The sequence below is a fragment of the Mustelus asterias genome, chromosome 3 (genome assembly GCF_964213995.1).
Source record: "Mustelus asterias chromosome 3, sMusAst1.hap1.1, whole genome shotgun sequence".
Classification (NCBI taxonomy): domain Eukaryota; kingdom Metazoa; phylum Chordata; class Chondrichthyes; order Carcharhiniformes; family Triakidae; genus Mustelus; species Mustelus asterias.
In genome coordinates, this window is record NC_135803.1 from 10,240,042 (window position 1) to 10,263,264 (window position 23,223).

The window sequence follows — 23,223 nt, forward strand, 5'->3', positions numbered from 1 at the left end:
TCATTGGGCACTAGAAGCAGATGCCTATGTGAATTGAACTGATCCAAATTTTCTGAATAAGTTGGTCCTGGTTTTTGCTGCTAAGAAAGTAGCTGCACACAGTACTGCATCAGAATAGCAATAAATCTCTGTGGCCACTGTCCATATCTAATTAATTCTGCACCCACAATACATAGTAACCTGTCTGTTCTCTCACTAACCTGTAATGTTATTTCCAGGACTTTCTATTCTTATTTAAGATTTCTGCATTTGTAGTTTTCCCTTTGTTGTTTTCGATTCAAATGTACCATTTCACTGAATTTTGTAAAATACCCAAAACTGAGTGTACAATTGGAGACACTGAAATCATAAGGGCTACAAAGAGGGGATTGGAGAGTGGGTCTGAACTGGTACAGGAACAATGGGCTGAATAGCCTTTAGTGCAGTTTGGTTCTATAATTTGAAGCAACAGCCAGGTTGTTTCTAATTTGTGAGATTGTGAGTGGAATTTTCCTGTCCCGCCCGCCACGTGAATCATAGAGGGTGGGTGAGGGCCATGCAAAGGTCCATTCACCTTGAAAACCTGTAAGTCTAAAATCCATTCTTGCGCTTGAGGGTGAAAGGTAGCCACAACTCCCATCTTACACTTGCAGGATGGCTGCAAGGGCCATCCCTGGGATACATCGCAGATGCCAGTTGAATAGATAGTTAAAGATTTGATTTAATTTGATTTGATTTATTATTCACATGTATTAGTATACAGTGAAAAGTATTGTTTCTTGCACACCATACAGACAAAGCATACCATACATAGAGAAGGAAACGAGACAGTGCAGAATGTAGTGTTACAGTCATAGCTAAGGTGTAGAGAATGATCAACTTAATGCAAGGTAAGTCCATTCAAAAGTCTGACAGCAGCAGGGAAGAAGCTGTTCTTGAGTTGGTTGGTACATGACCTCAAACCTTTGTATGTTTTTCCCAATGAAAGAAGGTGAAAGAGAGAACCTCCGAGTTGCGTGGGGCCCTTAATTATGCTGGCTGCTTTGCCGAGGCAGCGGGAAGTGTAGACAGAGTCAATGGATAGGAGGCTGGTTTGCGTGATGGATTGGGCTACATTCACCACCTTTTGTAGTTTTGTAGCAGGGTGTTCTTTCCTGCTTAGCACTCCTCCCTTGACCATATCACATAAAAGCTGATGAATTATCTCACTGCTATTTGCTGATCCAAAATGTTTATCAATGCAACGACAGGGAACAGGGTGGGAATGTTCTGGCTGATCACGCCTCTGGGATTCTCTTGTCCCGCTGCAGTGAACGGAGATTTGGTTGAGCGTCAAGTTCAATGTCCTCGCTTGCAGTTGCAGCGGGGCTGGAATGGCTGGAAAACTCCAGCCCACATTTCACATTCTCAACAGACTGGAAATGCCCAGCAGGTCTGGCAGCATGTGTAGGGAGAAGAAGAGAGTTAATGGCCCAGATTTCCCCTGTGTCTCCTCACCCGACCTGGAAATGAAAAACTGGGCCAATGTTTAAGATCTGGGATCTTCAATTGGAACTGAGAAAAGTAAGAAATGTAACAGATTTTGAGCAGGTGAAAGGGGGAGGGTGGGAAGTAGAAGAAAACAAAGGATAGGGAAGATGGCAGAGAGATTAAATGACAAAAGGTTTCATGGTGCAAAGGGAGAGATTTTTGGGGTCGGACAGAAATTGGACATGTCCCCTTTTCTTCGTGCTCTGCAACTTTTCTTTCGGCTCATGTCCAACCCTTGTTGCCGCCTGTGGTAGTTTTTTTCTTGTGCGGGGTGGTCAATGTGGGCTACCCTCATGTGGGGTGGGGGTGGAGGAAGAAAGGCTGAGGGGAAGAGGAAAACAGGTTGATGGTCTGGTTCTGCCGTATTTTAGGTGGTTGGGGGAGGTGGTTGTTGAGGTGGTGTGTGTTAGGGGGAGGAGGCTGTTAGTTTGGGGGTTTATGTGTTTTTGGAGCTGGGGTGGATGTCAAGGAAGTGTGTGTGTTGGAGCGATTTTTGGGGGGGTTTCTTGGCTGGGGAGGTTTTGTGTCTGTTGTGTGAGTGTGACTCCATTTTGTTCCCGGGGAGAGAGGTATCAGGTGGGATACGGGAGGTCAGTGGGGGGGGGGGGGGGGGGGGGGGGGAATCAGACGGTGGGGGGAAAAAGCCCTGTGGGTTCCCTGATAGGGATGTTGGTGGGTAGGTTGTGGGTTGAAAGGTGGTTTTTTGCTTTCCCATGTCTTAGCACTTTTGCCTCCCCTGTGTGTTCTGTTAAGGTGGGTGGGGTGGGGGGGGGAGGGGGGGCTCCTGGAGCTGGTGGGAGGGGGTGACTTTTTATTTGTGTGTGTTTTATGTTGTGATGGCGGGATGGTGTTGGGTGGATTCTGGTAGTATGTATCGGATTGTTGTGGGGGCACTAGTTGGCGGAACAAGGGGGTGTAGGGGCATCCTCGTTTATTTGGATGGTTTATGGGTTTGGCAGGAGGCAAGAATTTTAGTTGGCAGTACAAAGATGACTTCTTTGACCATTTATTTATTAATTAGTGTCCCAAGTAGGCTTACATCAACAATGTAAGGAAGAATTTATCATGTCCAATCCACCTAAACTACACATCTTTGGAGTGGGGGAGGACACTCGAACACCTGGGGAAACCCACAAAGCCATGGAGAGAGCATGCAGTCTCCACACAGGTAGTGGTCCAAGTTGGGAATTCAGCCTGGGTCCCTGGCGCTGTGAGGCAGCAGTGCTAACCAATGTGCCCTTGCGCCGGACCATAAATTAATGATTTCACATATATCATATTATTTTAGAGTGATCCCAGGGGTTAGTTGTTGCCTTTCTTCAGAGAGTTTCTTTTGTCAGTGTGTTCAGGGTTCTTGTGGGAATGCCGGCATTGGACTGGGGTAAGCACAGTAAGAAGTCTCACAACACCAGGTTAAAGTCCAACAGGTTTATTTGGTAGCACAAGCCACAAGCTTTCGGAGCGTTGCTCCTTCATCAGGTGAGTGGGAGTCGTGTTCACAAACAGGGCATATAAAGACACAAACTCAATTTACAAGATCATGGTTGGAATGCGAGTCTTTACAGGTAATCAAGTCTTAAAGGTACAGACAATGTGAGTGAAGAGAGGGTTAAGCACAGGTTAAAGAGATGTGTATTGTCTCCAGCCAGATCAGTTAGTGAGATTTTGCAAGCCCAGGCAAATCGTGGGGGTTACAGATAGTGTGACATGAACCCAAGATCCCGGTTGAGGCCGTCCTCATGTGTGTGGAACTTGGCTATCAGTCTCTGCTCAGCGACTCTGCGTTGTGTGTCGTGAAGGCCGCCTTGGAGAACGCTTACCCGAAGATCAGAGGCTGAATGTCCGTGACTACTGAAGGGTTCCTCAACAGGAAGAGAACACTCCTGCCTGGTGATTGTCGAGTGGTGTTCATTCATCTGTTGTCGTAGTGTCTGCATGGTCTCCCCAATGTACCATGCCTCGGGACATCCTTTCCTGCAGTGTATCAAAATTTATCAAAATTCGCTGGACTCTGGGGTAGTGCCGGCTGACTGGAAAACAGCTACTGTTACGCCGCTGTTTAAAAAAGGAAGTAGACAAAAGGCGGGTAACTACAGGCCGGTTAGCTTAACGTCCGTAGTTGGGAAGATGCTAGAGTCCATTATTAAAGAGGAAATAACAGAGCACCTGAATAAGAATGGTTCGATCAAGCAGACGCAGCATGGATTCATGAAGGGAAAGTCGTGTTTGACGAATCTACTGGACTTTTATGAAGATGTCACTAGTGCGGTTGACAGAGGGGAACCGGTGGATGTGGTGTTTTTAGATTTCCAGAAGGCGTTCGATAAGGTGCCTCACAAAAGGTTGCTGCAGAAGATTGGGGTACACGGAGTTAGGGGTAAGGTGTTGGCGTGGATTGGGGATTGGCTATCTAACAGGAAGCAGAGAGTTGGGATAAATGGGTGCTTTTCTGGTTGGCAGTTGGTGACCAGTGGCGTGCCGCAGGGATCGGTGCTGGGGCCTCAATTGTTTACCATTTACATAGATGATCTGGAGGAGGGGACTGAATGTAGGGTATTCAAGTTTGCTGATGACACGAAGGTGAGTGGAAAAGCGAATTGCGTGGAGGACGCGGAAAGTCTGCAGAGAGATTTGGATAGGCTGAGCGAGTGGGCGAGGATCTGGCAGATGGAATATAACGTTAGCAAATGTGAGGTTATCCACTTTGGAAGGAATAATAGTAAATTGGAATATTATTTAAATGGAGAAAAATTACATTGTGCGACTGTGCAGAGGGACCTGGGGGTCCTTGTGCACGAATCGCAAAAACTCAGTCTGCAGGTGCAGCAGGTGATCAAGAAGGCGAATGGAATGTTGGCCTTTATCGCGAGGGGGATAGAATATAAAAGCAGGGAGGTCTTGCTGCAACTGTACAGGGCACTGGTGAGGCCGCAACTGGAGTACTGTGTGCAGTTTTGGTCCCCTTATTTGCGAAAGGATATATTGGCCTTGGAGGGAGTGCAGAGAAGGTTCACCAGGTTGATACCGGAGATGAGGGGTGTGGCTTATGAGGAGAGATTGAACAGATTGGGTCTGTACTCGTTGGAGTTTAGAAGGATGAGGGGTGATCTTATAGAGACATATAAGATAATGAAGGGGCTGGATAGGGTAGAGGTGGAGAGATTCTTTCCACTTAGAAGGGAAACCAGAACTAGAGGGCACAGCCTCAAAATAAGGGGGGGCCGGTTCAGAACAGAGTTGAGGGGGAACTTCTTCTCTCAGAGGGTAGTGAATCTCTGGAATTCTCTGCCCATTGAAGTGGTGGAGGCTTCCTCGTTGATTATGTTTAAATCATGGGTAGATAGTTTTCTGATCGATAAGGGAATTAGGGGTTATGGGGAGCAGGCGGGTAAGTGGAACTGATTCGCTTCAGATCAGCCATGATCTTGTTGAATGGTGGGGCAGGCTCGAAGGGCCAGATGGCCTACTCCTGCTCCTATTTCTTATGTTCTTATGTTCTTATGTATCAGGTAGACAATGTTAGCTGAGTTGCAAGAGTATTTACCGTGTACCTGGTGGATGGTGTTCCGAAGTGAGATGATGGCATCTGTGTCGATGACCCGGCACTACTTGCAGAGGTTGCTGTGGCAGGGTTGTGTGGTGTCATGGTCACTGTTCTCCTGAAGGCTGGGTAGTTTGCTGCGGACAATGGTCTCTTTGAGGTTGTGCGGTTGTTTGAAGGCAAGAAATGGGGGTGTGGGGATGGCCTTGGCGAGATGTTCGTCTTCATCGATGACATGTTGAAGGCTCCGGAGAAGATGTCGTAGCTTCTCTGCTCCGGGGTAGTACTGGATGATGAAGGGTACTCTGTCCGCCGTGTCCCGTGTTTGTCTTTCGAGGAGGTTGGTGCGGTTTTTCGCTGTGGCGCATCGGAACTGTTGTTCGATGAGTCGAGCGCCACATCCTGTTCTTATGAGGGCATCCTTCAGCGTCTGGAGGTGTCTGTTGCAATCCTCCTCGCCTGAGCAGATCCTGTGTATACGGAGGGCTTGTCCGTAGGGGATAGCTTCTTTAACATGTTTAGGGTGGAAGCTGGAAAAGTGGAGCATCGTGAGGTTATCTGTGGGCTTGCGGTACAGTGAAGTGCTGAGGTGACCGTCCTTGATGGAGATGCGTGTGTCCAAGAATGCAACCGATTCTGGAGAGTAGTCCATGGTGAGTCTGATGGTGGGATTGAACTTGTTGATATCATCATATAGTTGTTTCAGTGATTGTTCACCATGAGTCCAAAGGAAGAAAATGTCTTCGATATATCTAATGTGTAGTGTCGGTTGAAAGTCTTGTGCGGTGAAGAGGTCTTGTTCAACCCTGTGCATGAAGATGTTGGCATATTGAGGTGCAAATTTGGTCCCCATGGCTGTTCCATGTGTCTGGATGAAGAATTGGTTGTTGAAGGTGAAGATGTTGTGGGCCAGGATGAAGTGGATGAGTTGTAAAATTGCATCTGGAGATTGGCAGTTGTCGGCGTTGAGCACTGAGGCAGTTGCAGCAATGCCATCTCTTTAACCTGTGCTTAACCCTCTCTCCAATCACATTATCTGTACCTTTAAGACTTGATTACCTGTAAAGACTCACATTCCAACCATGATCTTGTAAATTGAGTTTGTGTCTTTATATGCTCTGTTTGTGAACAGACTCCCACTCACCTGATGAAGGAGCAGCGCTCCGAAAGCTTGTGGCTTGAGCTACCAAATATACCTGTTGGACTTTAACTTGGTGTTGTGAGACTTCTTTCAGGGTTCTTTCCATTGCTCAAGGTGATTCAGGGAGTATAATTGTGACAACCTATCCTGTGTCCAGGTTTCTCCTATTGTTTCCAGTGATCGAATACTTAAAGATCTGTGTTTTACCTAGGCCTGCCTGTGGAGTGTACAGAGTCGCCATGTGGCCAGTGTTTCCTCCATTTTATATCTTGCTTGAAAAGTTACAGATTTATATTTTTGCTTTAGGTTTTACGCTTTTCTGAGTGGATGATTTTGATAGGGTTCTAATAGGTTCCCATGTGTTTCGGAATACCCCATTGATTAAGGTGAACATATATCGATCCACAGACCGTGTCTAGGACACCGTCTGAGAGATTTTATTTTTCTGGGGATGTAATATATCCATTCACTGTCGAGCTGCTGAAGGTCAAGCTGAGGTTTATCTCGCTTCCGTTCATCCCACGTCCGAGGCTGGCTGTGGATAGTATCTGGCCATTCTTGCCTTTCCTCTCCAGTAGTGTCCCAACTGGGGTTTAGTATTGCTTATTTAGCTTGCATCCCAACCTGCTGCCACTCTCTCCTTTCCTTCTCTATGAATGGTATGCTTTGTCTGTGTAGCATGCAAGAAACAATACATACTAATACACATGATAATAATAAATCAAATCAAATCAAGTGAAGTGATGCGTGCTGATTGCTCACAAAACTGACTGTGAGAGCCGTGCACCCCCTCAGTGTCCAAACTCTAAATATCTCTCTTGTTTTTACTATTTGGATTTGATGACAGCTCTATTAATATATACAAATCATTAAGCATTTCCATAACTTGCTATGAAATATTTGGCATTTATTAAATGTATTTAATCTTATTCATGGAGTCATAGTTAATGAATGATTTGATTTGATTTGATTTGATTTATTATTGTCACATGTATTAACATGCAGTGAAAAGTATTGTTTCTTGCGCGCTATACAGACAAAACATACCATTCATAGAGAAGGAAACGAGAGAGTGCAGAATGTAGTGTTACAGTCATAGCTAGGGTGCAGAGAAAGATCAACTTAATGCAAGGTAAGTCCATTCAAAAGTCTGATAGCAGCAGGGAAGAAGCTGTTCTTGGGTCGGTTGGTACGTGACCTCAGACTTTTGTATCTTTTTCCCGACGGAAGAAGGTGGAAGAGAGAATGTCCAGGGTGCGTGCCGAGGCAGTGGAAAGTGTAACCAGAGTCAATGGATGGGAGACTGGTTTGCGTGATGGATTGGACTATATTCACGACCTTTTGTAGTTCCTTGCGGTCTTGGGCAGAGCAGGAGCCATACCAAGCTGTGATACAACCAGGAAGAATGCTTTCTATGCTGCATCATTTGAAGTTGGTGAGAGTCGTAGCTGACATGCCGAATTTCCTTAGTCTTATGAGAAAGTAGAGGCATTGGTGGGCTTTCTTAACTATAGTGGCAGCATTGGGGGACCAGGACATGTTGTTGGTGATCTGGACACCTAACAAGTCCGATTTCAAACTTGCAGCCCACTGAGATGAAGGAGGGCCACTCATGCAGCCCACTCATGAACCTTTCAATGATCTAATGTGTCAAAGCCTGGATTGGAAGTGGGACAGAAGAGAAAAGGTGACTTAAAACTGTCAAATCATACTGATATTATGTATAAACAAATAGTTGCTTGGTACCAGAGAACTGGCAGATTGCTGAAAAAAGTGACATGCTATCAAAGCTATTCATCTTGTACTCATCACGACATATGCGGAACATAACCCAACTATAAAGGGAACAATAAATAGTTAATTGATCTCTGTTGCATTCTCCATGGCAACACCTTTTCCAATCAGAGTCCACTTTCCAACCAAAGATCTCTCTTCTCAGGCAGTGTAAATTGTTGTTTCCTTTACTGTTGATTGATCTTGTTATCTGTCCTGTTGAGTGCATGATAAAAAGCTTTGATAGCATGTCTCTTTTTTAGGCAATGCTCAAGATATGAACTGCTTGCTTTTATCAAAGTAATTACTCAAATGTCCATTCAATGTCATGGTGGTGTTATATGTCAGATCAATGGGAAAAGAACTGTAGCAGAAGTTGAAGCTACATTAACAAATTTCATGGCTTGAGCACATCACATTTTAGGGAATCAATGTAATTAAACTCTAAGAAAGTTGCATGTTAAAAATTAAATAATAGTGCATTGTGTAACAGCCATCATGTTACAATTATAATTTTGTTTCTAATTCTATTTCAGCTGTGGAAATGTTTAACTATGGTACAGACCATGATAGAGAGAGAGATCAAGAGAAACCAAAAGCAGGAAAATGTCTGACAGCAGCTGGTGGATAATACAACTGAGAACCAGGCTGAATATGGAAAGTTCAGAGGGAATTGAAGAATCAAATAAAAGAATCAAAGAGAGCATTGTAAGGGATTGCAGTTTACTTTAAGAGCTGATCACATGATGGGGGGGAGGCGATGGCCGATGGTATTATTGCTAGAATATTAATCCAGAAACTCAGCTAATGTTCTGGGGACCCAGGTTCAAATCCCACTATGGCAGATTGTGGAATTTGAATTCAATAAAAAAAATCTGGAATTCATGATCTACTGATGACCATGAAACCATTGCCGATTGTCGGAAAAAACCCATCTGGTTCACTAATGTTCTTCAGGGAAGGAAATCTGCTGTCCTTACCTGGCCTGGCCTACATGTGACTCCAGAGCCACAGCAATGTAGTTGTCTCTCAACTGCCCTTGGGTAGCTCGGGATGGGCAATAAATGCTGGCCAGCCAGCGACGCCCATGTCCCACAAATGAACAAAAATAAATTGATGGTGATGGCATTAGAGTGTTTGCACAGGTGACTGTTTTAGATGCAGTTGATACGCTGTACAGGCAACACCTCCTGGAATAAACCTGTTGTTGTTTGTTTGAAACTATGTATGCAAGTCTATTCTTTTCTTTCTGTGTAAAACCCACAACCCCTAAGATAGTTAGGACATTACAGAGAGTAAACTGGTGCCGAGTCGGGATTTTGTTTCATTGAAAACATTGAGAAAAGATCCTGCAGAGAAGGCAAAATCATCGTGGGTCCTCACACAATGGGGAGAAGCAACAACAGGATTAAGGATTGAAGTGCCAGTGAGGTAAGACACAAGTAAGAAATAGCTCTCAAGTTTTTAAGTTTTAAGTTTATTTATTAGTGTCACAAGTAGGCTTACATTAACACTGCAATGAGGTTACTGTGAAAATCCCCTCGTCGCCACACTCTGGCGCCTGTTTGGGTACACTGAGGGAGAATTTAGCATGGCCAATGCACCTAACTAGCACGTCTTTTGGACTGTGGGAGGAAACCGGAGCACCCAGAGGAAACTCATGCAGACACAGGGAGAACGTGCAGACTGCACATAGACAATGACCCAAAGAGGAGTTGAGCTCGGGTCCCTGGCACTGCGAGGCATCAGTGTTAACCACTGTGCCACCCCCTGTGTGGTTTAAAAGAGGGTTTCTTTTCCAATCAGAGAAAGGTGAGATTCCAGGCAGTATTTGGCATATTTGACCACTTTGCTGTGCAGCTGGGGCCTTTTCAAAAAAAGAATACATCAAGTCAATGGTCTCCTGGGTGATATTGGGAAGACAGTAAAAAAAAATATATATATATCTATACTGAGCAGTCTCGAGTCACTAGTCCCTGCAAGACAAATGGCAGGTGAATTAGAATCCATGGACCCTTTCAATGAAGAAAGTGAATCATGGAGTTGCTATGATAGCATGTTGATTTGTACAAGCGAATAAAATTGCAAACACGTTGGCCATACCAGCCTTTCTCAGTTCAAAGGATGTAAAAACTTCATTAACTTTGATAAATACTTTGGATCAGCAAATAGCAGTGAGATAGTTCATCAGCTTTTAGGCGGTACAGTCAAGGGAGGAGTGTTTAACTATCCACACAACCAGCATCAGCGATCTTTCTCAGGGATGGCACTCGCAGCAACACCCTTAAAGTGTTGGATGGGATTTGTGGCTTGCTTTCACCCTCAAGCACAAGAATGGATTTTAAACACACAGAGCAAGATTCCTTAGTCCCACTCGCCACAAGGCCAGAATACACACCCAAGGTTAATGGACCTTTCTATGGTCCTCCAACTGCCGGCTATGTTTCCCATGGCGGGCAGAACAGGAAAATTCCACCCACAATCTCACAACTTAGAAGCAGCAAGGCTACTAACTTAGCCAACCTGACTGTTGCTTCAAATTATGGGACCAAATTGCACTAAAGGCTATTCAGCCCATTGTTCCTGTACCAGCTCAGGCCTACTCTCCAATCCCCTCTTTGTAGCTCTTATGATTTCAGTGTCTCCAATTGTACACTCCGTTTTGGATATTTTACAATAAAATTCAGTGAAATGGTACATTTGAATCAAAAACAACAAAGGGAAAACTGCAAATGCAGAAACAAATAAGAATAGAAAGTCTTGGAAATAACATTACAGGTTAGTGAGAGAACAGACAGGTTACTATATATTGTGGGTGCAGATTTAATTAGATATGGACAGTGGCCACAGAGATTTATTGCTATTCTGATGCAGTACTGTGTCCAGCTACTTTCTTAGCAGCAAAAACCAGGACTAACTTGTTCAGAAAATTCAGATCAGTTCAATTCACATAGGCATCTGCTTCTAGTGCCCAATGAACTAGACCGTAAATTCTTGTTCCCTGATACTTCGCGCTGAAACTTGCCATCAAAGAAAACAAGGAAAGAACCCTATCAAAATAAATATACTTCACAAACTACATAAGGAGCATTCATTATTTACCAAATAATTTGTTCTTCCATGTTTACCATTTTCATTGCACAGAGTGGAATTACAGGAAAAAGAATCCTTTCATTACTGCTCTCAGCTTAATTCCCCAAAATTGTTTCCAGTGACTCAAGGTAATTTGAACAAAGTTAAACTAACTTAGGTGCAGACAATGGAACACAATTATCAGACAGTGCTGCAGGGGTTGCTAAACGTGAAGGACACGTGGGGTTTCTGTTGTTTTAATTATGTTTTTTGATGCTTGTTCAGTTGTCAATAATAACTCAATATAAGAAAAGAAACCTGCTCTGTTTGTAACTGTCCAGCAGCTGACTCTGCCAGTGACAATTGCAATGTATTTGCTGTGGTGGGTGCTACTTGGTTTGGTGGCCTGTGTGTTTGCCAAAGACAATCCAAATTGCAGACTTCAAGGAAGATTTAATTTGCCAGAACTCGCACAAGATGGGGACATCATCATCGGTGGCATTTTTCCCATTCATTATCGAGGAGTACCTGCTGAGACTTCCTACCAAATGCGACCAGAGACACCGAGCTGCTTAGAGTGAGTGTGATCTCCTTGATGATGTTATTGAGTAAAAATGGAGAAACAGATAGAGACTCAAAAAGACTTCAGGAAAAAGATCGACAGAGTAGGTCCAAACTGGCTGAAGGCAGAGAAAGGGAAGGAGTGCATTGAGGCAGGAGTCAGAGCCACAGACCTGAAGCCAAAGGAGATGTTGTTATGAAGAGGAAGCATTTACAATGAATGTACATTTCAGTTGTCTCTAAATTAATTTCTCGATCAAATAAATGAAAATTCACATCTGACAAAGTAAAGAAATGAGCTGCACCATTTATTTTTCATTTCACTAACCGGCTTTAGTTACTCTCATACCCTTACTTCATTATTTCTTGAGAGATTGAAAAATGTCATTGTGTAATGACATTGTATAATGGGCGGCACGGTGACACAGTGGTTAGCACTGCAGCTGCACAGTGCAAGGGACCCGGGTTCAATTCCTGGCTTGGATCATTGTTTGTGTGCAATCTGCAAGTTCTCCCCATGTCAGCGTGGGTTTCCTCCGGGTGCTCCGGTTTCCTCCCAGAGTCTGAAAGACGCGCTGGTTAGGTGGATTGGCCATGCTAAATTCTCCCTCAGTGTACCTGAACAGGTGCCAGAGTGTGGCGACTAGGACATTTTCACAGTAACTTCATTGCAGTGTTAATGTTAGCCTACTTGTGACAATAATACATTGAAAATATAAAATTTAAATTAAATGTATGTTCTCAGTATGACTTGCTGGTGTAACAGTGTACGACAGACCCTGCTACATAAATACTTATGAGTATGTGCCATTTTCATGTTTTTGTTTCTGACAGTTTTCACCTGAGAGCTTTTCGCTGGGTTCAATTGATGGTCTTTGCTATTGAAGAAATTAATAATGACCCGATGCTTCTCCCCAACATCACACTGGGCTATAAGATTTATGATTCCTGTGCCACACCAACTTTGGCGCTTAGGGCAGCCCTGACAGTTCTTAATGGTCAAGAGGAAAATGTTACACTTTTGAAATGTAATGAAGGCTCATCAGTGCATGCAGTGATTGGTGATTCCGGTTCAACACAATCCATAGCAATTGCCAGGACGGTGGGTCTTTTCGGAATACCAATGGTAAGCAACAAAACATTTAACATGAAACTGTTTGTCAGTAGCATGGAGGTCAAGTGATGCACTTCAGAGTCTCACAGCCTGCACTGAAGCTCACACAAGCTGAGATATTGGAGGCCACCTTTCTGGTTTGGAATGGTATTTTCAGAAGGAGGTGCAAAAGAATTTGAAAGAAGGAGGGAAAGCTATACAAGTTATGAAATTAGATGCAGGCAATGTTCAGTTTAAAACAATTCTACATTCTAAATCCCTCTCATAATGTTGTTACTGGGTATCAACCCTCAAATGAATTCTTAAAGTAGAGAGATGAACACGTCCAAGTCCTGCTAAATAAATGTGTGTCTTTGTGTACAAATGGATTCAATGACAAAGTGCAGCAACAGCTGTGAAATCTGTATTCAAACTCAATACACAGAAACAGAATTAATGTCTTCCCTCTTTTCTGGTTGTCAGCATTCTGTGTGAAATTGATTAGTTTCTAAGTTTCAGTTCCTGGTGTGATACAACCCACAGTCCACACTGGCGCCTATTGCTCATCTCACATGTTATCTGGTACTTGAAACAAAAGGGGTCAGACTGGTCTGCTGATCTTTGAAGATTTGCGCTAAAGTATAGTGTTAAGGCAAAGCAGAGAGAGCTTTAGTCTGTGTTTAGCCTGAGATCTTGACAAGCCAAAGGACTTCGAAAAGGAAAAGTTTATGTATTTTCACATAGAGGTTTACAGCATGGAAACAGGCCATTTGGACCAACTTGTCCATGCCGCCCAGTTTTGACCATTAAACCCGTCCCAATTGCCCGCGTTTAGCCCATATCCCTCAATACCCATCTGACCCATGTAACTGTCTAAATGCTTTTTAAAAGACAAAAATGTACCCCCGCTCTACTGCTGACTCTGGCAGCTCGTTCCTACCACTCACCATCCTCTGTGTGAAAAAATTGCCCTTCTTTATCTCTCACCTCTCACCTTAAACCTATGCCCTCTCATTTTAAACTCCCCTACCTTTGAGAAAAGAAGTTGACTCTCTACCCTATCTATATTCCTCATTATTTTATAGACCTCTATAAGATCACCCCTGAGCCTCCCAAGCTCCAGGGAAAAAAATCCCATTCTTTCCAGCCTCTCCTTTTAACTCAAACCATCAAGCTCTGGTAGCATCCTACTAAATCTTTTCTGCACTCTTTCTAGTTTAATAATATCATTTCAAAAATAGGATGACCAGAAGATAATATAAGTATTGAAATAAAAGGTAAATCTCTTCTTGATGTTTTCACAGATTAGCTATTTTTCTTCGTGCGTGTGCCTGAGCGATAAAAAGGAATTTCCCACTTTTTTCCGAACTGTACCCAGCGATTATTTTCAAGTCGCAGCGTTTGTGCAGCTGGTGAAACATTTTGGTTGGACCTGGCTGGCAGCGTTCGGATCCGATGATGATTATGGCCACCTGGGAATTTCAGCCTTCGTGGAACAAGTAACTAAAATTGGAGCCTGCGTTGCTTTCTCGGAATATCTTCCCAAAGTTTATGACAAAGAGAAAATCTTGCATCAAGTCGAGCTCATTAAGAAGTCGAATGTCAAAGTTATTCTTGTCTTTTCTCCCGAGATAGACCTGAACTTCTTGGTGGAAGAACTTGTCCACCAGAATGTCACTGGATTGCAATGGTTGGCAAGTGAAGGCTGGAGCACAGCAGCATTGCTCTCACAAGCGGCCAATTCTGATGTTATGGGTGGGACATTGGGCTGGGCAATTCGTAGAACTGATATTCCAGGGATTAAACAGTTCCTGGTTAGGCTCCATCCAAATAAGTATCCAGGCAATGAATTCATTAAGCAGTTTTGGGAAGCTGTGTTTCACTGCACATGGACAGCATACAACAGCACGGGGAAAGCAAGGCTTGGGCCTTTAGAACATGAGTGCACTGGACAAGAAGATTTAACAGTTGCCCAAAACGTATTCACTGATGAATCACAATTGCGAGTTTCGTATAATACGTATAGAGCTGTTTATGCTGTGGCCCATTCCATACATAATATGTTACAGTGTAAAAATGGCCAAGGGCCATTTGTCAATAAAACATGTCCAGATATTTCAAAACTTAAACCTTGGCAGGTAAGTTGTATTTTATTTAAACATACATTCACCCACTCTACAAATGATATGAGGTTAAAATTCCATTCACTGTACCTAGCAATGCCCTGTCAGATTACACAGGATTACATGGGATATAGAACACAGAAATAGACCATTCGGCTCAACCAGTCTATGCTGGTGTTTATGCTTCCAAACCTTTTGCTTCAATCACTACCTCGTGGTAGTCAGTTCCAGATTCTTTTGATTGATTTGATTTGACTTATTATTGTCACATGTATTGGGATGCAGTGAAAAGGATTGTTTCTTGAACACTATACAGACAAAGCATTATAAAGTGTTCCAGTCATAGCTCGGGTGTACAGAAAAATGAACTTAATATAAGGTAGGTCCGTTCAATAGTCTGATGGCAGCAGTGAAGAAGCTGTTCTTGAATCAGCTGCTGCATGACCTCTTTTTCCTGACAGAGGAAGGTGGAAGAGAGTAAGTCCAGGTCCGTGATTATGCTGGCTGCTTCTCCGAGGCAGCAGGAAGTATAGATGGAGTCAATGGATGGGAGGCTGGTTTTGCAGTCAATTTCATGCATTCATTTTTTGAAATTACTTGTCTATCTGGTGTGGTGTAGTTTACTGGAATTTGAGGATATGCTGCTTTAACAGATAAGATGTGTTTGGAGCCTGTCTATTTCCTTATACTGTAAACAGACTCTTTGAGGATCAGATGAGACATTAAGCCAAGGTACATCTCTTAGGTTGACATAAACAACCCCATGATATTATTCTGTCCTGGAAAACATGTAAATCTAAACAAACATCTAGAACAAATAAGAACAAAAACTCAGCAGGTCAGGCAGCACTCAGGTTAAGAGACTGGTGAAAGCTCATTGGCCTGAAGTGTTGGCTCTGTCTCTCTCCACAAATGCTGCCTGACCTGCTGAGTTTTTGGAGCTTTTTTCTGAATTCTTTCTTAGGCTGCGAGCATCTCTGGCAAGGCCAGCATTTGTTGCCTATCCCTAATTCTGCTTCAACTAAGTTAGCTTGCTGGACCATTTCAGAGGGTAGTTAAGAATCAACCAAATTGCAGTGGATCTGGAGTCACATGTTGGCCAGAACGGTAGATTTGCTTCCCTAAAGGGACAGATGAGCTTACAGCACAAAAAAATGATAGCTTCATAGTGACCATAACTGAAACTAAATCTATTTTCCTGATTTATAAATTGAATTCCAACAGCTCCACTGGTGGGATTTGAACCCAGGTCCACAGTGCATTAAGCTAGGTGCCTGGATTATTAGCACACTGACATTACCACTACACCACCACCCAGCCCGCTATCCATAGCTCAGACTTCCAGCATCCACAGTTTTTGCTTTTGTATCACTGTATTGTCTAAAATAAATAACCTGGTTATTTACCTTACTGCGACCTGTAGGAGTCCACTGTACTCAAATTCCTCCCTTGTTTCTCACATTACAAATCCAACTAGACCTCAAAAGTGTGTAATTGATTGTAGAGCACTTAGAGACATCCTGGTCAGAACTTTCCGACCATTCACGCCAGCAGGAATTTCCTGTTCCGCTGCAGCGAACGGAGATTTGGTTTGTCACCAAAATCTCCATCTTCGCTGCAATGGGAGCATGGCGTGAACGGACGGTAAGATCGCACCCGAAGACTTTGTGAGAGGAATTTTGAAATGGGAAGTTTTCTTTATTATGAGGCCAATTAGATACCAATTACTGTCAGGTATTTCAGTTTCTCTAAAATTAGCAGGAAATAACTGATTTTCTTTCTCTTACAACTTAAAATTTGAAATAAATATTCTGCCTGGGCGCCCAATTATGATACCTTAAGATACATTTGAAAACTTTTCGACTTTCAGATTAGGCTGCAGCCAGACTAATTTACTGATCCGAAACAAATAGAAGAGAGAGGGGAAGAGGAGTCTAGTTGGATTTGGCAGCAACCAAATTTTAGCTCCATTCATTAACAAAATGTGGATCGAAGCATCCTACTCTTCACACAACATTAAATATTCTCCAAAATGAGTTTAGAAAGTTGCCAGGAGTTCCAGCTTTGGGCTATCAGATCACTGGGCTTTAATGCATTTTAGGATTAAAAACAGACCTGACTATTTTTGTGTTTCAAAGAAAGAAAGAACCTGTGTTGATGCCGCACTATTCATGCCAATGAAGTACCATTGAAGTAAAGTTACTTGCGTAATGTAGCAACACAAGCACAGCAATCTCCCAGAAAGAGCAACAGAATAAATGAGCTGAGCATCGGTTTCAGTTATTGGTTGAGGAATAAATATTGCCATGACATCAGCGGAACTCATCTGCTCTTATTCAAATAGTGTCATGTGATCATTTGCTTCCACTTGAGAGGACAGATGTCCATCGCAAAGATGACATTGCCCGTGGTGAAGCAGTCCCTTGATACATCACTGGAGTGTCAGCTGAGGTGATGTGGTCAGGCTGTTGAGTGGGGACCCGGAACTTGTAACAGAGGCAAATATCGAAAAGACACCTACAGCCACTCCAAACTCAGGTGTAATTTACAGCATAACCTCAGCTACATCACAATGTTGGTTTTAAAAATTACAGGTATCGCAGTAAGAGCATAAGAATGTTCTGTGATTTCTTTGCAAAGGTCCTTTATTACTTAAAGAAGGTGGAATTCACAACTGTATTTGGAGATGAAGTGAGATTCGATGCCAATGGTGATCCTCTAGCAGCCTATGATCTCCTGAACTGGCAGCTGGCTGCAAATGGGAACATTAAGTATGTTAAAGTTGGCCAGTATGATGCATCCGTCGGTGCAAGGAAACAACTTGTCCTAGAGGAAGAACGCATAGTGTGGAGCGGAGGACAAAAAATAGTAAGGCATAAATATGTAAATACCTTATTCACTGCGACTTGACGATTGTGTGGCAAAAGTCACCATAGATGTAAGGATTATGTTCAGCAACAACTAATATTCACCACTGTAACAATGGGAAAGCTTAAGAGATGGACAAGCAAATGCTGTTCACATAGTGTGAGAGACAGAGATTGTGGATTCTCATCATAATGAGAGGAGCCCAGTTAGAAAAAAGATGGAAATATTCAGGCAGATATAAAGACAAAAGGGACAGATTTGGAAGTCGTACAGAGTGTAGTTGGATCTTGACTTTATGCAACATTATAAATCAGGTGGAAGTGAGTTGACAGCCCATTTTGCAATTCTCCCTATTTTGATGGACCTAAGAATCGATACCAATCTGCCAACTCGCTGCCTCCAATCTGCATCACACAAAGATGAGGTCTAGCCCAATGAGAATCAGAAACAAAATGAATCTGAACAAAAGATGAATGCAGATAGAGAGATGATGGCAAGAGAGATTTTGATGAGTCAATTTCTGGTGTTTCTAATGATTACTGCAATCTGCAACATACAACAGCAAAAGCTATTCTGTGTCAATATACAAGTCGTCAGTTTATTTTTGTACACATGACGGGTAATGAAACAAATGTCAGAACTTCTCTCCAGGTTAAACAAATCTTATTTGTAAACCAGCATAAAATGCACACGTAATAAAATGGAATCTTACTGTTCATTTCACATCCAGGTCATTGAGTCAAAGTGTAGTGAAGCCTGTCAACCTGGAACAAGGAAAGGAGCCAGAGCTGGGCAGCCAATTTGTTGTTACGATTGTATACCCTGTGCTGAAGGTGAAATCAGTAACCAAACTGGTGTGTATATCTATCTGTATACCTATCCATGCATGATTGTCTATCTATCCATTTATCTACACTTATTTAGCTATGTATCCCTATTTATCTATCTATCTCTATCTGTCTGCCTAATCACATATCTATGACCTTGAGGGCAAGTTATATGTTAATTGATTTCATGATCTATCTACTTGGATCAGTGATCTTATGGCCTTAAAGGCTGCTCCTTAGCAGTGTCATAATACATCATGTGGGTCTTACATTCACCCTTTTATTGAAAAGTATGAGGGTGAAATTACTCTTTGGAAAATATAGCAAAATGGAGCAGAATAAATTGGCAGTCTGTTTTCCACACCATCATAATCCCTTTCCCAAGGCTCCTTAATTTTCACGTGTAATGTTACATAAGAACAGAAGAAGTAAGAAATAGGAGCAAGAATTGGTCACATGGCCCCATGAACCTACAATACCATTCAATAATATCAGGGCTGATCTTCAATCTCAACTCCATTTTCCCATGTAGGGTGGATACAAATAGGATTCATTTCATTTGCGAAATGCTCAATTGAGCGGGAAGAAACTTAGAGGAGGTGCATATTGCACAGTTTATATCTGCTCAGAGGACAGGAAATATTCCAGAATGTAGATGAAGATGATCAAACTAAATGCCACAGTACATAGAAATTTCCAGATCATAGAATCCTACAGCGTAGAATGTGGATAATCAGTCCATTGTGTCTCTGCTGGTTTTTTGAAGATTTATCCAACTCATTACACACTCTTGCTCTATCATCAAGCCCTGAATTTCCCACGTTAAGTATTTACCTAATTCTTTGGGAAGTTAATATTGAATCTAATTTCAGACAGTACATTACCAATCATGATATATATTGTCACATTAAATAATACACCCTGCTTATGTTTTTGTCAATTCCATTAAATCTGCAGATGTTGAGTAGTGTTAACTCCCAGTGAGAACAGTTTCTCCTTCTTAAATCCACCAAAACTTTTCATGGTTTTGAACACCTGTATTAAATCTCCTCCTAATTTCTCTGCTTGAAGGAGAACAATCCTAGTTTTCCAAATCTCTCCATGTAACAAAAATATTTGAGCAGATAAGCCTGTACTTCGCATTGATGAGATTTGGGGACCAGCTGAGTAAGTAACCTGCCAGCATCTAAAAGCCACAGATAGGTTTAGCAATCCCATCCGAGTGTTTGTAACTAGTTTAAGTTGCAGCTGATCAATGGAAGAGCAAACCAATTCCAAACTGACAAATTTGAGTAAAGTTTGTTAACTTTCAAGTAAGTTTTTGGGTGTTCTGCCTAAAAGGTAAAACGCTTGACAAATCAGGTTAAACAGTCAGATAAAATTGGGGAAAATGCTTTCAAACCCTACTCAACATAGACTTGATGGACCGAATGACCTCCTTCTGTGCTGTAGGATCCTTTACTTCTACGCATCACACATCCTGATTGTTGAATGGGAAACATTGATTAGCAATTTACAATGGTAAAAGTTCTTCACAAAGCATTATCAAAGGTCATGAAGGGAAATCATGGGTGGCACGGTGGCACAATGGTTAGCACTGCTGGTGAGGTGCATTGGCCAGTGTAAGCAAACAAGCACTGGAGTGTGGCGACATGCAGATTTTCATAGTAACTTCATTGCAGTGTTAATGTAAGCCTACTTGTATCTGATAAATAAACTTAAACTTAATAACCAGGCTATTTGTTTGGGACAGCACTGTGGCACAGTGGTTAGCACTGCTGCCTCACAGCATCAGGGACCGGGTTCAATTCCGGCCTCGGGTCACTGTCTGTGTGGAGTTTGCACATTCTCCCTGTGTCTGCGTGGGTTTCCTCCGAGTGCTCCTGTTTCTTCCCACAGTCCAAAGATGTGCGGGTTAAGCTGATTGGCCATGCTAAATTGACCCTAGTGTCAGGGGATTAGCAGGTAAAATTTGTGAGCTTACAGAAATAGGGCCTGGGTGGAATCGTGGTCGGTGCAGACTCGAAGGGCTGAATGGCCTCCTTCTGCACTGTAGGGATACTATGATTCTAAGTTAGTGTTTTCGGGCTGGTTGTTTGTCTCCTGTTTGATAAATAGAGATAGATTTATGTTAAAATTTGTTGAAAAATATTCTGTGTTGTCTTCTGCAGATTCAGTGGACTGTTTGGCATGTCACTCAGATTACTGGCCAAACCTAAAAAGAGACACATGCATTCTCAAGGAAATTGAATATTTGTCATTTGGAAGCACCATGGGAATCATATTAACAACACTATCCTTAGCTGGTACTTGTATATCACTGGCTGTTATTGCTGTTTTCTACCATTACAAGAATACCCCAATTGTCAAAGCAAACAATTCTGAGTTAAGCTTCCTTCTTTTATTTTCATTGGTACTTTGCTTCCTCTGCTCCCTTCTCTTCATGGGTCAACCCACCATCTGGTCCTGCATTTTGCGACATACAGCATTTGCTATTATATTTGTCCTTTGCATTTCTTGCATCCTTGGGAAAACTATCATGGTATTAATGGCATTCAATGCAAGGCGTCCAAACAATGATGTGACAAAATGGTTTGGCCCTCTACAGCGAAGACTGTCCATATTTTCTCTGCCATCAATTCAAGTTGTGATATGTATTCTTTGGTTGACCTTATCACCCCCATATCCTGCAAAGAATACTGAACACAACAGTGCAACCATTATATTAGAATGTGATGTGGGGTCAGCAACAGCCTTCTATTCTGTGTTGGGCTACATAGGTTTACTATCTGCCATGTGCTTTGTTCTTGCATTTCTAGCGCGTGGGTTGCCAGATAGCTTCAACGAAGCAAAGTTTATCACCTTCAGCATGCTGATTTTCTGTGCCGTTTGGGTCACTTTCATTCCAGTTTATATCAATTCTGGAAAGGACACAGTAGCTGTTGAGATATTTGCCATATTGTCTTCCAGTTTTGGTTTGCTTACCTGTATATTTGCTCCTAAGGTTTATATCATTCTGGTGAAACCGGAACTGAACACCAAGAAAACTTTAATGGGCAGGCCACCCTCTAACAAACTTTGAATGCTAGAAGATTAATAAACTTTGGTATGTCCAAAAACCGAATTATACGAGTGTCCTGACTCATTTATTACAATGCTAAAGTTAGTATTTGTTACTTTTACATCATGGCTGTAGAATTGAGAAGATTCCTTGGAAAATGTATGAATGCAAATAAACAACAACATACATATGTGAGTGCTTGTTTAGTCTTCTCTTTCTCAATCCTATTTAAGCAGTGTGCTGGCAGGGTGATTTCTGGCAGCTCTGTGACGAGCATCTTCATTCCTGTCTATAGCTGTAAAAATTTAAATTGGACTGCAAAATTAGTGGCCTGCAAAAGAAGAAGTGTAGCCACTGATTGAATTTGAAGAAACCACAGCTATCAATCAGGCTTAGAGTTTTTGTAAACGATGTGGTTAGGAGCAATCGGGTACTTGAGAGATGCATTCAAGCATGAAGGGAAATGTAAATAAACACAGCAGACTGGAGGCTGAGTAGAAATGGACTGAACTGTCAAGGAAAGCCTGTTCCAAAGCACCACACTATAAAAATGAAAGAGATTAAAGGTTTTCATTGGAATAAAGAGGGTTTCAAAGTCCAAAATTTCTAGGAAGGCTCAGAGATTTCAAATACAAGCAGTCTGAACACATTTGGCCAAAGTGAACAGCTGTGCAGAAGGGAACCCACCCTCCCTCCTCCATGGGGACATTGACATTTCCTCTCTATCAGAGAACTTCAAAGGAGTCTGCTCACATCTGCAGCTTCTGACAGAGAGAAAGAGAAGTTCCTGTTGCAGAATGGAGTGCTGGTGTGATCTGAATGCCTGCTAAATATCCAGGGGGTTTGGATATTTAAGTGACCAGGTGGCAGGCAGGCAGGAATGGAGATATTAATCACAGAGCTGACTGAAATCACCATGGCAGGGGTGATCATCAGGTTTGCCAGCTTTGCTTCCAGGGAGGGCGAGGGGTTCAAGCTGCCTGCTCCCCTCTATTGTTCAGGCCTAAGGAAGTCCTCACTGAATATCCCACTTGTCGAAGCCAGAAATGTAGTTTCAGAGCCAACTGAGGACAGCAGTGCCTGTAGCAGTGGAAGTGATTGTGGCCACGAATTCTTATGCATCTGCCTCCTTGCAGACTGGAACAGTTGAACCCATTTTGTCATCCACTGTTGCATTAGACAAGTCACTGAGCCTCTGCATTCCGAGAGTTTAAGTTTATTCATTCATGTTAAAAGAAGGCTTACGTTAACTCTGCAATTAATTTACAGTGAAAATCCCCGAGGGAATTGAATAAATTTGATTCTCCCTTGCCAGAGATAAGCAGGTAGGGTGTGTGCTATGTCTACAGGGTGTAGCCGCTTTAAGAGGATGGGTCAAGTGATCCGGGGCAAGGGGTGACCTTCCCAGGAAACCTCTCCTACAGTCACTTGAGGGATAGAGTGCGAGAAGTACAGTTCTTCAATAAACCCTCTGGTTCCTGTGGTTTGCCTTTTCGAGTGACTTCTTTGGAGCAACCTTCCCGGTAGACTTAACAGTGAGAAAACAGCTCTGTGAGCATTCCAAGCAAGGTGCCATTGACGGGACGCTTGTCATGTTGCAGGCATCACATATCAACTCTTCACAATACTGAAATAGAAATGGACTCCACTCCAT

The 23,223-nt window shown here is 42.7% G+C and overlaps 1 protein-coding gene across 1 annotated transcript; it reads left to right on the top strand.

The window, feature by feature from the left end:
• The first annotated feature begins 12,465 nt into the window (after positions 1–12,465).
• On the top strand, positions 12,466–21,604 carry LOC144482931 (extracellular calcium-sensing receptor-like). Its single transcript, XM_078201786.1, has 5 exons — positions 12,466–12,723; positions 13,995–14,828; positions 17,454–17,681; positions 18,412–18,535; positions 20,680–21,604. Exons 1-5 carry the CDS (start codon positions 12,466–12,468, stop codon positions 21,588–21,590), a joined length of 2,355 nt encoding a protein of 784 aa, XP_078057912.1. The 3' UTR covers positions 21,591–21,604.
• Positions 21,605–23,223: the final 1,619 nt, after the last annotated feature.